General features: G+C 51.6%; 1 protein-coding gene across 1 annotated transcript in view; it reads right to left on the bottom strand.

The window, feature by feature from the left end:
- Positions 1 to 3450: 3450 nt before the first annotated feature.
- CORO2A (coronin 2A) overlaps positions 3451 to 16031 on the bottom strand; it is a 53973-nt gene continuing 41392 nt past the window's right edge. Inside the window, exons 3-12 of the mRNA XM_042963361.1 lie at positions 14531 to 14647; positions 11896 to 12045; positions 10159 to 10338; positions 9288 to 9404; positions 8389 to 8493; positions 7561 to 7657; positions 6671 to 6783; positions 6232 to 6322; positions 5061 to 5305; positions 3451 to 3804 (exon numbers count right to left, since the gene is read on the bottom strand). Coding sequence (XP_042819295.1) covers positions 3673 to 3804; positions 5061 to 5305; positions 6232 to 6322; positions 6671 to 6783; positions 7561 to 7657; positions 8389 to 8493; positions 9288 to 9404; positions 10159 to 10338; positions 11896 to 12045; positions 14531 to 14647 — 1347 coding nt within the window. The 3' untranslated portion in view covers positions 3451 to 3672. The remainder of the gene's footprint in view (positions 3805 to 5060; positions 5306 to 6231; positions 6323 to 6670; positions 6784 to 7560; positions 7658 to 8388; positions 8494 to 9287; positions 9405 to 10158; positions 10339 to 11895; positions 12046 to 14530; positions 14648 to 16031) is intronic.

A 16031-nucleotide genomic window follows, 5' to 3' on the forward strand; every position in this document is an offset into this window, starting at 1 on the left:
TGAGTTCGAGACCCGCGTGGGGCTCTGTGCTGACAGCTCAGAGCCTGGAGCCTGTTTCAGATTCTGTGTCTCCCTCTCTCTCTGCCCCTCCCCTGCTCATGCTCTGTCTCTCTGTCAAAAATAAACATTAAAAAAAATTTTAAAAAGTAAGATGCTTATGTTCTGGAGATCTAATGTATAGCATGGTGACTATAGTTAGTAATACTGTACTGTATACTTGAAATTTGTTGAGAGTAGATCTCATGTTCTCACCACACACAAAAAATGGTAACTATGTGATATAACAGATGTGTTAATTAACTTGAATGTGGTAATCATTTCATAAGGTATACATATATTAAATCATCACGCTTGTACACCTTAAAAAATCACATGCAACCTAAATATATACAACTTGTCAATAAGATTGGAATATCTCAATAAAATTGGAAAAAAATTCTCATTTCCTATCCTTGGCTCTAATACCCTTGATCCCTGCCCTGTCTGTACTCCACCCTTCACTTGTTTTCAGACCAGGGAATAGGCAGTTTTCTCTGTTTGGGACCTCTCTTTCCCAAATACCTTTTGCCCTGCTTGCTTCTATTTATCTTTCAGGGGTCTGCCGAAATATCACCTCCCCCAGGAAGCCTTCCTTGCTTCTCCTCCCAGAGCAGCCCACACTTTCCCTATCCTGGCCCTCCCCTTCCATCCAACCATGACTGAAAACTTCAGAGGGCAGGGACCAAGTCTGTTGTATCTGTTTCCCGGCCTGGTCTCTGGCCCAAACAAGGAGATACTTAACTGGTATTTGTGGAACCAATCAAGAAAAGGAAAGCTCCATGTATTAAAATATTTAGGCAGATGTTTATTATTTTGTTACATTCTTGCCATTGCACGATTTCACATCTATTTTCACTTTTATTTCTTAATTTTTTTTACAAAGGTAAAAGGAATTTCAGAAACAACATTAAAACAATCAAACTATTTCAGGCACGGGTTCATATTAAAAGCATAGATCTATTTTTTACTTCCTTCTTCCCTCTATGATACAATCAGGAAGAATAATTATCGTAGAGCTAAGGTGGGTAGCCCTCAATGCTCATCTCCCAGTGCTGTCTTCGTTCTCAGAAAGTTCCTGAGTCAACAGGGGGCTCCCAGAGTATGGAGTAAAGAAATGAGTGCACATTCTACTTGCCCTGAGTGTGAGGGCCCGACCCTGCAGATGCTGGGCAAGTTCTACTTCATCAGTCAAGAATATAAACAAAAACACAATTTTTAAAAAATGGCTTAAAAAAATATTTGATAAAAATTACCTATCCCTCTCCCTTGCTGTGAAATCACTTAAATTCATTTAAATAATCCTAGTTGTAAAAACAAAACAAAACAACCCAAAAACAGTTTTGTTCATGGATGCCTTCATATTGTTTTTAAGCATGAGGTCTGGGTCCCTGAGGGGTAGGGAGAGCTTGAGAAGGTTATGTGCAGAGGAGGCATTCGGGTCCCTCCCCAGGCTCAGCCCCACCTCTAGCTCTTTGCAGCCAGTGCCTGTGGGCACGATGCTTCTTCATTCTCTGACAAGGACATGGGGATAGTATCATTATTCTGACCACAGGAATTAATTCTGGCCCATGTTAGAATTAGAGTTAGATGTGCCAGTGAGTGGAGGTGGGAGGGCTTTGTAAACTGTGAAGTGCTGGCCACAAATGAGGTGGGAGAGGTAACCCCATCCAGTGGAGCTCTGCTTCCCTGGCAGTGCCTGGGATTTGGCCTTTGGCGAGCCCCAGTGACTGAGTAAACAAGATAGGGAACGTGGGCAGCTGGGGTGTGCAGTCAGACAAGGGGACCAAGCCATGGCTAGGGGAGGGGGCACTCGGGCACAGAAACCTCATCGAGTTGCAGCCGGGGGGGGTGCCCAGAGAGATGTGGGATGATGCTTCCAACCCGGACTTAGAGGGTGGGGTTGGAGTCCCAGAGCCTATCTGGTGCTCCTTGTCCCCCTCTGTACCACACATAGGTACAGATGGGCTAATGCAGTGGGTCTCCAGCCTCAGGGTATTGCAGAATCACCTGGGAACTTCTAAAAACATACACAAAGCCAGGCCCTGCTCTGGAGATTCAGCTTCAGCTGGTCTAGGGCTGGGACGGGGCATCTGTATTTCTCGAACACTCTCAAGAGGACCCTAATGTACAGCTTGGGTTGAAACCTACCAGGCCAGGTGGGCTCCTGCAGTCCCCATCTTAGCTCCACAATCACCTTGTCCAGTGGGCAAAACCCATCATCTGCACCTGCTCGGTAAGGTTGGGAGGGGGGGCATTTGACTTCCAACGTTCCCCATCTCTAGCTGGGCTGCTGTACTGACCACCGAGAAAGAACCTTAGAGAACAGGCTCAGAACACAGGTTCACAAAGGAGGGACACATAAAAACTCTCAGGCTGGCAGGGGACTTCAAGGCCATTTGGCCCTACTTCCTTGCCTAATGCAGTCATCCCTCTCCAGAAGCCCACATGAGTGGGTGGCCAGAGGCTCTGCTGGCATCCTGCCAAGCGTCGGGACTTCCTACCTCTTGGACTGAAGCCTGCCTGTACCCTCCTGGAGCAGGCAGGCTCTGGGACCTGAGGGCTTTGGTGGTGGCAGTCAGTGGTCATAGGCACCACCCTGATGCCTGCTTCCCCACACGAGAGATAGTGTCTGCCCACATTTGGCTGATTCTGGTTCAAGAGAGGACGGTTTTGGTCTCCTATCCGTGTTCTAGAACTGGGCCAAACCTTGACTTATTTCCCAGAGGTTAAACTCCCTCTGCCCTTTCACCAAGGTCTTGTGAGTTCCTATAGCAGACCCAGATCATCACCTTATATAGTTAGTTTTCCTCAGGTCAAGACCAAGGTTTCTTGTCTCAGGTGGCAGATCCTGTAGAGGGCAGCACACGCCAGGGTCCCCTAGTTCAGATGGAGAAATTGAGACCAGAGAGGGAGTAACTTGAAAGAGGTACAGAGTGAGTCAGGGGCACAGAAGAGGCCAGAACAAATGGATTTCTGCCCTGTGGGCTGAGGGCTGCTTCAGACTAGAAGCAGCAGAAAGACCGACCCAACAGACCAGAAGCTTGACCCAGCCCTGCCATGAACCCTCTGCAGACCCTGATCACTTGCCTGTCTCTGGGCCTCAGTTTCCCCACCTGTAAAATGAGGAAGTTGGGCCAGATCACAGTTTTTCAAACTTCTAAATGTTTTTTCAGAAGCAGAATTATGTATTCCATAGAAGCCAATATATAAATCAGAGAGAAGGGGAGCTGTGTGGTTGGAACGGGGTTGGGGGGGAGCACAGCCCTCCTGCTTAGCCTTCCTCTCGTTCTATGGACCCCAGTTTGAAAATCTCCTAGGGCCTTCCAGCTCTAACTTTGTACAATGTTCTTTCCCTTGAGAAGTTACAGCTCATCGTGGACCCTTAAAAACAGAATTAACCAGAAGGCAAGATATCGTCTACAAAGAGTCAATTCAGACAGTGTTGTTTTGAGAAGGCAAATAGAAAAACGGCACCACGTCCCTCCCACTAGAATCTTCCAGCGACCGAGAGTTTCGTTTTCTGGTAAAAAATATAGAAATAGTGGTTGTTGTTGGGGGACTTGTGGTTTGGTTCTGGACCTCCCCATGGAGCCGAGTGGTGTCCCTGAGGGCGAGGAGGGCAGACATCTCTGCTCAGAACCTCTCTGAGCCCATCCGCAAGTTTTTGATCTCCAGTTCCAACTGTTTGGCCTGGACCTCGCGCTGGGTCACCAGCTCCCGGAGCCTCCGGATCTCCTCCTGTTGCCGATAAAACATCTGCAGCAGCTGGGAAAGTACAGAACAGAGAGAAATGTCACTCGGTGCCCCAGGATGGGAGGGGCCAGAACACCAGCAGGAAGGACAAAATGTTGCTCCCTTTTCACTCAGAAAGATGGAGTTGATTACCACGGCTGAGGCCTGAGGGAGGAGCCATTGCACAGATCTTTTATAAAACCTTGTCTGGGGTGCCTGGGTGGCTCAGTCAGTTAAGCGTTCGATCCACATGTTTGTGGTCATGATCCACAGTTTGTGGGTTTAAGCCCCGCGTCGGGCTCTGTGCTGACGGCTCAGAGCCTGGAGCCTGCTTTGGATTCTGTGTCTCCCTCTGTCTCGGCCCTTCCCCGGCTCACACTCTGTTTCTTTCTCTCTCTCAAAAATAAATAAACATTAAAAAAAAATTTAAAAAACCTTGTCTTTACCCAAGAAATGAAATTTTAAAAGACTTGATCTTTCAGACTTTTTTTTTTTTTTTTTTTTTTTTGCATCCTTAGACCCCCTGTGGCACAGAGAAAAGGATACTTGGCCCTGAAGTCTGGAGATTGGACTTTTCACCACTGCTAAAATCGGTGGCCTCAGGCAAGTTACTTACCCTCCCTGAGCTTCAATTTCCTCCTCTAGGAACTAGAGGGCCAGAAAACGAACCTCGGCATTAACATAGTTGCTACGCTGTATAGAATGCAACTGGACGTTGGGTGCCCCCCACCTAAGGATCTCCGGATGCCACTGGATGCTAATGACACCCCTCCGAGGGGGGTGTCAGCACTCCATTGTACCACTGTGGGGACTGAGGCTAAGAGAGACTCGGCCCCTGGGTCTGAGGTCCCACAGTCAGTACTTAGCAGAGCCAGGATCAGAATTCCGCTGTGAGATGCCAGTCCCTGTGTTTTCACCCACTACCTACTGACTCCCAGGGCTCTGGAGAGAATTCAGGGAGGTTATATACCACAGTGCCTACTGCAGGACCCAGCACACGGTAGGCACTTAACACAAGTTGACTCCGAAAGCACAGAAAATCCTAGTGTCAGAACTGGAAAGGGCTTTGATGCCAGATCAAACCCTCTGCATTTCATAGATGGTCTTCCACCACCATCTATCTATATGCAAACCCACCATCTTGGCATACAGATGGCGCTCACTGCCTGTCTGCTGAATGAATTAACAAAGTGAGTTAAGTGGCCAGGCCAGGGCACACAGCTGGTTGTTTTTCTCACCCCTCATTTTCTCCCCACCTTCCAAGCACAGCCCCCACCCCTCGTTCACACCTCGTTCTCTGTCTTTGGTGGGGGACACTCGAAGACGTCAAAGCCATTTGTGAGCCGGGTTTTCTTCTCTTCCAGCCTGTGTTCTGCTACCCTCCTTGGCATCTTCCCCTCCGGCAGAGAGAAGGGCCTCTGGCCATCTTCTAAAACCAACTGTTCTGTCCGGTTGAGGGAGGGGGGTCTCTCTGGGAGCCGTGGCTGGGAGCTCAGCTGCTCGGAGCCTGGCCTTAGGGACACCAGGACCGGCCCTGGGAGGGAAGGAAAGGGCTGCATGAGGACTGAGTGTCCATGAGCAGATGCTGCCACACGCAGACACGCACAGTCACGTGATGGAAATGGAGCTCTGGCCACACGCAGACACCAGCCTGCACACCAGGGCACCAGGAGAGCACACACACACACACGCACACGTGTGATCTAGGTGATGACCGGTTTGTAGGAGCAGCACAGTGCACACCCTGGAGCTGCCCCTAAACACCGTGAGTGCCTCCAGTGAAGCTCTGCCCTTGCTCTGTGGGGACAGTCCCACACGCATTGTGCTCTGCCGTCTACCAGTTCATGAATCCTCCCAGCAGCCCTGAGAAGCAGGGGAGGCAGGTATCAGAGTCACAGAGGAGGCAACAGGCCCAGAGAGCAGCAGAGCAAGTGTTGCCCAAAGCGGAGAGGCAGAAGGACAGGGACGTCCCAGTCATACAGGCAGCTGCTGGGGCAGGGCTAGGGACCACACACAGCCTCCCCTGGGCTGGCCCTCAGGTGGAGAGAACAGGGAGGGTGTCAGCACAGGGAAGGAGGGCCTGAGGTGGGGTGGGGCAGCTGCTGCCCAGAGGGTCTCTCAGGTCGAAGAGCAATGCACCCATGTGGATGGGAGGAAAGGCAGGGGACATCCGGCTGAGACTCTCCAGTCACTCTGCACAGCCTGGAGTTTCAAGAAGTTTTCCATGGAACAAAATTCCTTGATTTGGAAAAGAGTTTCCTGAGCCACTTGGGGCAACGCCTCCCTTCTCGGACCATCCTAGTCCCTGGGGACCAACTGTTGAGGACCACCTGTCCAGGGTTACGGGCGAACACAACTAGAGGCCAGACCCCGCTCAGCTAGACACCCTAGCTGAGCTCAGCCACTAGACACTCTATTTCCCCGCACGTTTGCGCCGGGCCTCTTCTCAGCCTCCCTCACCTTTATTCATCCCACAGAGCCACTCCTGGGCCGACAGAGAGGGCTGGGTTCCTGCCGTGGGTGGGTAGATGTCCTCTTGGTAAGACTCCGACTGCAGGAGAAGCCAGGACAGTGAGGGCTGGGATGGCAAAGGGGCTGCCCAGACGGGAGGGCCCTTAGGGAGCTGGGGTCCGGGCTTTCCCCACCTGTGAGTTGAGGAAACCAAGGCCCAGAGAGCAAAGGGGCATGGCCAAGGTCACACAGCAACTCAAGAGCAGAGATAGGGCGAGACTTAGGCAGCAACACTGCACTGACAATGAGGAAGGCCTTCCCCTTGAGGAGTGGCCCTCAGCCTCCCTGCTGTTGCCCCAGGGGCCTGGGCTCCAGGCTCCAGGTCCGGGGCCTGTTCTCTCCAGGAGGGGTTCCTGCCTCCCTCACAGATGGCTGCCACCACCCTTACCCGCCGGGGTACAATCATGGATACAGGTTCGATGAGGTTTTTGGTTGTAATCAGCTTATAGAAGCGGAAGATCTCACAGGAGGACACGTCGAGACCTCTCTTTGGCATGACACCTGCGGGCAGATGGTCAAGGAGGGCTAAGAGGTTCTGGCTGGGCCGCGGTCACAGGGGCCCCGGTGTGAGTGGCAAAGCCAGGTCGCACACCCGGACGTGAGCAGAGAGTACCCTCCTCCCGCCACCGTTCCCTCTACAAACAGTTCATGAACGAATACCTACACGGTGCTGGGGAAATGAGACTCTGTCCTCACCTTCAAGGACTTCGTGGTGATTTTAGCTTGGCTTTTATAGGAAGCATGCTCTGCTCAAGGCCCTCCGTAACCACCCGCACAGCTTGGCCCCAGCTGCTCTGAACAGAGCTCTACCCTCGTTTTCTGATTCGTGTTAGCGTGGTATCTTTCTCCTTCCCTCTGCACTCAATCTGTGTCTTCATGTTGAAGTGGATTTCGTATAGCCCACATATAGTCGCATCTTGTTTTGTTTTTTGCAAACACACTTAAAAAGTAGGGGCTCTCCTCGGTCAGTCTCTCTTACATCCTGGCTACTGTTGTAACTGTTCTACCTTGGCCTACAACACCTTCATGCTCTCCCCATGCGGTGCTCTGTTCTCCCTTTGGCTCCTCAAGTTTTGCCTCCTCTGAGAAGCCCTCCTTGACTTCCAGCTGCACGTTCCTGGAGGACCTCCTGTACACCTCCATCAGGCCTCCCGTAGAGTCAGTGTTGATCTATCATCTCCCCTCCCAGATGTGGGCCCCTCCAGGGCAGGCCTCTCCTCTGACTCGTTCCTATCTCCCCAGGTCCCACGTGGCCTCAGTGCACCACACCACACTCACCAATCCCCTTCTGGGGGTTGTAGGAGCGGTATTCCGTCAGGTAGTTCAGGTGAGGTTTGTCGGCACTCACTTCATAGTAGCGGATGTTTCCATCTCCCTGAGGAGCAGGAGGGTGCGCTCAGAGCCAGTTCCCACCGGCCCGCTCCCGGCCCCTGTCGCCGCGCAGCGGTGAGCTGGCAAAGCCTCTTCACACAAGAAAGCACCAGGGGACTGTCGCCAAGGCACTGGGGGGCCTCATTGTGACATCCCATCCCCCCAACCATGATCCAAAGCCCACCCATGCGCCTCCAAGGCAGAAGCTCGGTGGGGGAGCACAGGCACGAATCTCACTGCCAGCCTCACAGAAAGGTCAGAAGTGGCAGGCGCTGAGGCCATCGGGCGGGTCTTGGTGCCCTGGGGCACTTCTGGTTGTTGTCGTCATAATAACTGGGGAGGGTGGAGGCTGCTCCTGGCATTGGCGGGTAGGAGCTGGGATGCCAAATGATGGTCCTACCTAATGAAGACCTGCTCCACCCCAAATTTGAAGATGCCCTTATTGAGAAACACCGACTGGTCCCTCCTCATCTGGATCCAGAGCTGAAGAGGGACAAGCTTGGGGTGTCTGACCAAAGCCATGGCCCTAGGTGTTCCTGGGGAGCCAGGAAGGTGGGCCAGGTGCTGTGCTCACCAGAGGGCCAGAGTGTGCGGTACCTCCCGCCTGTTCCTATCCCTGCCCTGCAGGCTGAGGGCGCCAGGCTGCTGTCTGGCTACGGGCAGGGCCGGGCTGGGGTAGTTCTGCTTCCTGCCTCAGCGGTGCAGGCGGCCACCTCCCTCCCAAGACAGGCTGACCTTCCCCACCACGTAGAGCATGCTGGTGTCTGCGTCGTAGAAGGGAAACAGCACACCCGAGGAGCCATCCAGGTCCTCCTCTGAGAGAGGCACGGAGAGGTTGTCCTGTAAGGGAAGGGAAGCCAGAAAGGCCTGTGGGTCACTCCTGGGGAGGGTGGAGATGAGAATCCCTGTCAAGGGGCTCTGGATGTGTGTGTGTGTGTGTGTGTGTGTGTGTGTGTGTGTGTGTGTGTGTATGTGTGTGCGCGCGCACACGCGCGTGTGAGAGAGAGAGAGAGAGAGAAAGAGAGAGAGGAAGGGAGACCACCCCTTTTCTTTTGCCAGCATTTTGCCTTTCACAGATCGCTTCTCACATGCCTGATCACACACCAGCCCTCCCCTGCTTGTTTTATGATTTGTTGTGAAATATGATGGAGATGTAGAGAGAGAAAGTGATTTGTCTAGTCTTTGAAACTCTAGCCAAGTGATCCTTCCAATCAATACTGCTTGGCCTGGCCCTCACTCACCCTTACCCCCCTCAGCTGCTCCTTCTGCCCACATGCCTTGGTGTTTCCTTCCAAGCCCTTGCTCCAGCTGTTTCCTCTGCCCAGAAGGTCATCTCCTTTCTCTCCCCCCAGCCCCTGCCCTGTCCTGGTCCCAGAAGTGGCCACCTCCCTCCACCCCCTACACCACGGCCACTGTCTCCTTGAACGAGAAGATGCACAAGGTCTGGGCTCGCCCCACCAGCTGCTGGCATCTCCCTGTTATTCATCCCTGGGTCCTTCACACCAGGCAGGCTGTGCTAAGTAAGTGCTTGAGAAATGAGCAAGGGAATGAATGAATGAATGAATGAATGAAGCCAGCACTCAGCTGAAGGGTGATGGTGAGGGGCAGGGTGCAGGGTCTCACAGGAGACTCACCTGGTCCCACACGGCCATCTGACGGTGGTTCCACCGGGATGTGCCTGTGGACAGCAGCTTCTTCAGGTTCCCCAGAAACAGCACTTTGTTGGCCCGGTGCCCCTTGTAGCTGGCTTCCTGGACAGTATGTACAGTCAGGGACTCCCGGGCAGCAAGCAGCTAGGGTCTCTGGCTTCCCTGCCTTTGCTTGTGCTGTGGCAGGACCTGGAATGCCTTCCTTGTTCACTCCAGCTCTGCTTAGAGAATCTTTCCAGAGGGACCACCTCCAGGAAGCCTTCCAGAGACCCCCCCACTCCCATCCCATCCACATTGAGTCTCTCCTGTTATTTTTGGTGAGAATTCTTTTTTTGAGCCAGGATAGAGGCAAACTTCTGCTCAGCTCCATGCTCTTTCTGAAAGATGACTGAGCACTCTATCACTGTATGCAAGGCATGGGGCTGGGCGGGCACTGTCATCTGGATTATCTCATTTAGTCCTCCAAGAGGAAGGACTAATGGTCCATTGTTGTAGATAAGGAAACAGTGGCCCAGAGAATGGGAAGTGCTTGCCTAAGGTCACACAGTGGACAGACAGTCGTGTCATGCCTCTTGACAGAGCAAAGGCACATTGACAGGCTCTGGAGTTAGACCAGGGTCAAAGCTCAGCTTTCAGTGTGGGCACGTCACCTTACCTCTCTTCAGCCTCAGTTTTTTCATCTGAAGATTGGGGGTGACATCCACTACCTCCCAGCCGGGAGGACAGAAGCTATAGCACATGTGAAGGCTTGGCCAGAATGCTGATGGCATTACCGCCCTGTTCTCTGAAGCCTCCCCCAGCCCCTCACCACTCCTTGCTCCTCTGTCCCCAAGCCCGATCCCAACCCAGCACACACCTGGAGGACGGCCCCTGCCCGGGGGTCGAGAATCCGAATCTTGCGGTCTTTACAGGTGGTGGCCAGCAGGCTGCCACTGGGGTTGAAGGACATGGAAAGGATCACGTCTTGGTGGCAGCAAATTGTCCTCACGGGGTTATTGATTACAGACTCCGTTGTGTCCAGGTTCCAGACCATCACCTGTACGGCAATGAGCTGGCTCTGAGCACAGTGTTGCCCCGCCCCTGGCTCCCACAGTCGCAAGCCCGCCAGGCTGCAGTGAAACATGGTATCCCCAGGAGGGAAGACACAGATGGCAGTCTGGCCAAGAAGCCTTGGGTGGGAGGATGGATCTGCCGGCTGAAGCTGCCACGTGGCAAAAGGGGAAGCCGGGAGTCAGGCTGTCTGGTGGTGAAAAGAAAACACCATCTGCTTTGGAGCAACAAAACATCCATGGCTGGAGGACGGTAGGGGATGAGCTAGACCAGGGGGTTTCAAATAGTTATTAGTAGCAGTTTCCACCTCACACAGATAAACAGGACTGCCATGTTTAGCTGCATAGGTTGTGCACTGCACAGCTCCAGGGCAATCCATTCTCATAGCCCATGGTATGAATTGCACCCCCTGGAGCTGTGTGCAGAATAATGTGCACAATCATCGCAGCGCCCTGCACACTCACCCTACATAAACAGAAAAAAGAGCACTTCTGATCAGGAGGGAAGAGACCCTGGGGCGCCTGGGTGGCTCAGTCAGTTAACTGTCCGACTTCGGCTCAGGTCATGATCTCCGTGGTTCGTGGGTTTGAGCCCCGCATCAGGCACTGTGCTGACAGCTCAGGGCCTGGAGCCTGCTTCGGATTCTGTGTCTCCCTCTCTCTCTGCCCCTCCCCTGCTTGCTCTCTGTCTCTCTGTCTCAAAAATAAAAATAAACATTAAAAAATTTAAAGAAAACAAGAAGGGAAGAGGCCCTGCCAGCCACTCCTATCCCACCCTTTCTTCATCACAGAAGCCCCCAAAGTGCCTCTGTGAAGCCCCATGTCGTGAAGGGATGCGTTTAAAAGCCATGGCTATGGTCACACCAACTCCATTTGTGTACAGATAGAGAAACTGAGGCCTAGAGAAGACAAGGGACTTTCCCAGTTCATACTGCAAGGCAGAAACTTAGTTGGAATAGAATCTAGGGCTCCTATCCTGTGAATTTTCCCAATCCACAGGCCCACAGACTTCCAGCTTGGCCGTCAACAGGGCAATGGGAAGCTTCTCTGGCCAGGGCCCAGCCCAACCCATCCCCTCTGGGCAGATTAATGGGTTGAACAGTGTACTCCCCCCCCCCCCCGCACCAACCCCAAATTCAGGTCCACCTGGAGCCTCAGAATGTGACCTTATTAGGAAACAGGATCTTTGTAGATGTAATTAATTATGATAAGGTCATACCGGATTAGCATGGGCCCTACAACCAGTGACTGGTGTCATTATAAAAAGAGCAAAGGACACACAGAAACACAGAGAAGGCCATGTAAAGCTGGAGGCAGGCTGAAGTGATACAGCTCCAGGCCAAGGAATGTGTGGAGCCACCAGAAGTCCCAAGAGGCATGGGAGGATTCTTCCCTAAGATCTTAGGACAGAGCGTGGCCCTCCTGATGCCTTGATATCAGATTTTTGGTCTCCAGAACAATGTAAAAATAAAGTTCTGTTGTCTTAAGCTGCCCAGTTTGGTCATTTGTTAGGGTGGCCCCAGAAACTGAGTGCATGGACCCACCTTGTAGTCATAGCCAGAGCTGAAGAGGATGTTGGCGGCTGTGGGGTGCCACTCCACCAGGCCCACCCTGCGGGCATGGCCCATCAGCTCCTTCCTGAAGACTGTGAGGTTCTTCGTCAGCAGCTGCGTGGGGATGTCCCAGATCTTAATCTTTCAGGGGAGACACAGCCGGTGGGGGAGTGTTGTTAGCGAGGGTCACCTTGGCACCCCAGCCACCCTAAGCCACAGAGCTGGCAGTGCCCAGCAGAAGGGCCAGGGGAGTGCTCTCTGTATCCATCTGTCACTCAGTGGAGGGGCAGGGAACCCTTAGAGGGACAGAGGCTTTGCCAAGGTCTTCCAGCCCAAACAGGGGCTGACATTGCCAGAGCTGAGCCCAGACCTCCAGATCTCCCTCTTGGTAATCCTTGCCATCCTAATGACCTGAGTTGTGGGGAGCTGGGTGGGCCATAGGCCTGACTCCCAGGCTGGATGTCAGAGCAAATCTGACTCCCAGCCTAGAATATCTCTCAGAGTACACTGGTCTACCCCTTCCTTGTCCCAAAGGCATAGGCTAGGAGGAAGGCTCAAATGCCAGGAGGAGGAGTTTGTGATATATTGTCAGGGCACTAGGGAGCCAGTGCAGTCTCTGGGGCAGGATAGGGTAGGGAGAAGCTCTTTCCTTTGGAGTGCCCCCCTTGGATGGCCTGGAAGAGGAAAGATGAAGGGTCAGAAGGCCAGGCTGCAGGGGGGTCACAGCCTGTATTCCACAGTAAGGGCCTGGGAGGAGGGGCTGGGGCCTCCTTCCAGAGCAGTGTTGTTGAGGATGGAAGGCGCTTCCTTGGTAGAAAGTAAGCTCCCGGTTACGGAGGGGATGGCCAGTAACCTGATATTCTTTGTTGTCCTTTGGGGTTATCAGGCCCCTATGTGATTGTATGTCCCTTTTCCCTCAGAGATACCCAGGGTTTTCAGGTAGACTTTGTTTTTGATTCGACAAATATTTATTTCCTGGTCATCTGGATTTAAAACCAGGAAGGCAGCCCCATGAGGTGAGTGCCAGGGGCTCTAGACGACGAGTTGGGTGAATCCTATTACTGCACAGAACTGGGCCCTGCTGGAGGACGGACTTCGGGCAGACCTGTGTGGGAGGGGCAGAGACCACCCCCCAGACTCCTCAGAGCTACAGGGTCATCCCTGCCCCACAGGGTGGGGACAGGGAGGAGACAGCTGAACACTCTACATGGGAGGGCCTGAGGTTAGGCACTGCCACCCCTGATACTTGTGTGCACTCTTCCTGCCCCTGGGGGCATCTGGGAAGGAACTGGTGGCAGGAGATGAGAAGAGCTAGGAATTTCATGAAGATGTTGTAGGGAGTCTTCAAAGCAGGCCTGAAAAGGCAAGTATTTCAGGACTCAGAGTCAGAGTCAGGGGACAGAGTCAGATATTCAACATCCCACCATTGGAGGCAAAGCCAATTCTCACAGGGCCTGACTGCCCCTTCAGTGAAACCATCCTGGCAGATACTGTCCTTTACGTTCCTCGGCAACCCCTATATGCGACTGGCACAAGTCTTCTGAGAATTTTCCACTTGCTTCTCCTGACGAACTGGTCTGTTTCCTTTTAATCAGACAGTAAGGCTTCTACAATACATTCTATTTCCCTTTTTGCCTTGACTGCCAGGCAGCTCTGAGTTAAACCTGGAATTGTACACTTGCAACCCTTCAAAACCAACATTCTGAGTATTATTTCCTCACTTCCTCCATCTGTGGCTGCTGCCACTTAGGGAAGTGCATAGCTCAGTGAAAACATACTGGGCTCTAGAATCAAGCCTCAGCCTGAAGCCTTGCTCAGACTGTGTGACTTTGGACAAACTGCTTCACCTCTCAGATCCTCAGTTTCTCCATTAAAAAAAAAAAAAAAAAATCCTACCTCGTGGGGCTGCCAGGAAGACAGATTTAAATGGTAACATGTAGTTGAGAGTCAGGAACACAATGGGCACAAAATAAACTGTCACTGTGCCCTTTATCCTTATTTTAATCATCTGATCATATCTGTGTCTTTTGTTTTAAGCCATACTCACGGCATTTTTGAAGTGGGAACAGAAGAAATTATAAATAAGTAACACTGAACATTGTGGGTAGCAGGGATTATGACCCTGATCCAGAACAGGGGCTCAAAAAAGTTGGTGGGGCTAAAGCTTTTGGGAAAGTTGTGGTGCCCATATTCATCTAAGGATCCCACTCTTATCCTTTTAAAGCTCCCCTCCCCACTGTCTGTGAGATTAAGTGTCACAATATTTTCTGACCGCAATAAAAAATGCTCCTTAAAGCATTTTATAGTTCCCCCCAAAGATGGGCTTTTCCACTGGAATAGGAGTCTCTTTGGATCTTCATTAGCTGCTTGGGGGCTATTATGTCCATTCTATAAGTGGGGGGAACTAAGTCCCAGATAGGAGGCCTAAAGGTGTGGTGCTCCAAGTCCCAGAGCCCAGAACTTCTCCCACTCAATCTCACTAAGCCCCTCCCCACACAGTGACCTCACCTCATGAAGGATCAGCGGGTCAGGAGCATCAGAGCCAAGTACAGACACTATTCCATCTCCCTGTGCCCCAATCCCACTCATTTCGGGAAAGGGAACCGCCTTATGTGCTGATACTCACTGTGGTATCTTCAGAACAGGAGGCGATCTCAAAATCATTAAAAGGATTCCACTTGATGTCTAAGACGTTCCCTTTGTGCCCGCAGACCTTTGGGTAGTGGGGGTCCAGCTTTCCTGTCTGCAAAACAGTGCCCAGGAGTGTTGGAGAGAAGAGGGACTAATTGCACTTAAGCATCTGGTCAGTCGGGCAGTCAGCAATCACTGAGTAGACCGGAAAATGTAAGGGACAGAACGGAGTGTGAATCTAGGCCCTACCACTATTCTCTGTGTGATGCTGGGGGAGTCACATCACTTGTCTGAGCTTCGGCGCCATCCTCAGTAGGTTCATAAGGTTCATGTTGAGTATCATAGATGAGGTGTGGAAAGGGTCTAGCACAGTGCCTAGCACGTAGTAGGTGTTCAGTAAAAGGATATTTCCCTTCACACACTGCTGATGGGAATGAAAAAATGGGGCAGCCACTTTGGAAAACAGTCTGGCAGTTCCTTAAAGGGTTAGACATAGAGTTACCACGTGACCTAGCGACTCCACTCCTAGGTATATCCCCATGAAAAATGAAAACACAAGCCTACGAAGAACCTGAACACCGATGTTTGTAGCAGCATTATTCATAATAGCCAAAAGGTGGAAACAACCCAAATGTCAATCAATGGATGAATGGCTATGCAAAATGTAGTATATCATACAATGGAGTATTACTTCAGCCAAAGAGGGAATGTAGAACTGACACACACTGAAACATGGATGAACCCTGGAAACATGCTGAGGGAAAGAAGTCAGACGTAAAAAGTCACACGTTGCATGATTCCACATAAATGATGGACCAGATGTGGTTTCATCGTTAGAGCACATTGATACATCTTCTGGTACCCAGTATTCAGAACCCTGAAAAATCCAGAGCAGGTAAATCCATAGAGACTGAGAGCAGATTAGTGGTTGCCCAGGACCCGGGGCAGGGGAGGGTGGGGGGTGGGGGGTGGGGGGAGGGGGAAATAAGGAGTGACTGCTAATGGGTGTGGAGTTTCTTTGTGAGGTGATGAAATTGTTATGAAATCAGACAGTGGTGATGTTTGCACAACCATGTGACTACCTTACAACCCCACTGAATCATACATCTTATTTTTTATTTTTTTAAATTTGTATTTTATTATTGATACTTCGATTTCCTATTCATTTATTTATTTGTTTATTTATTTATTGAGAGAGAGAGAGAGAGAGAATGCACGAGTGGGAGAGAGGGGCAGAGGGAGAGAGAGAGAGAATCTTAAGCAGGCTCTGTGCTGAGAGAGCCTGATGCAGGGCTCAATCCTATGACCCTGGGATCCTGACCTGAGCCAAAATCAAGAGTCCAACGCCCAACAAATGAGCCACTGAGGTGCTCCTGAATTGTATACTTTATTTTCTTAAAAAATTTTTTTAAATGTTTATTTATTTTTGAGAGAGAGAGAGAGAGAGCACAAGCGGGGCAGGGGCAGGGGCAGAGAGAGAGAGAGAAAGGGACAGA

Source organism: Panthera tigris, chromosome D4 (genome assembly GCF_018350195.1).
Source record: "Panthera tigris isolate Pti1 chromosome D4, P.tigris_Pti1_mat1.1, whole genome shotgun sequence".
Lineage (NCBI taxonomy): Eukaryota > Metazoa > Chordata > Mammalia > Carnivora > Felidae > Panthera > Panthera tigris.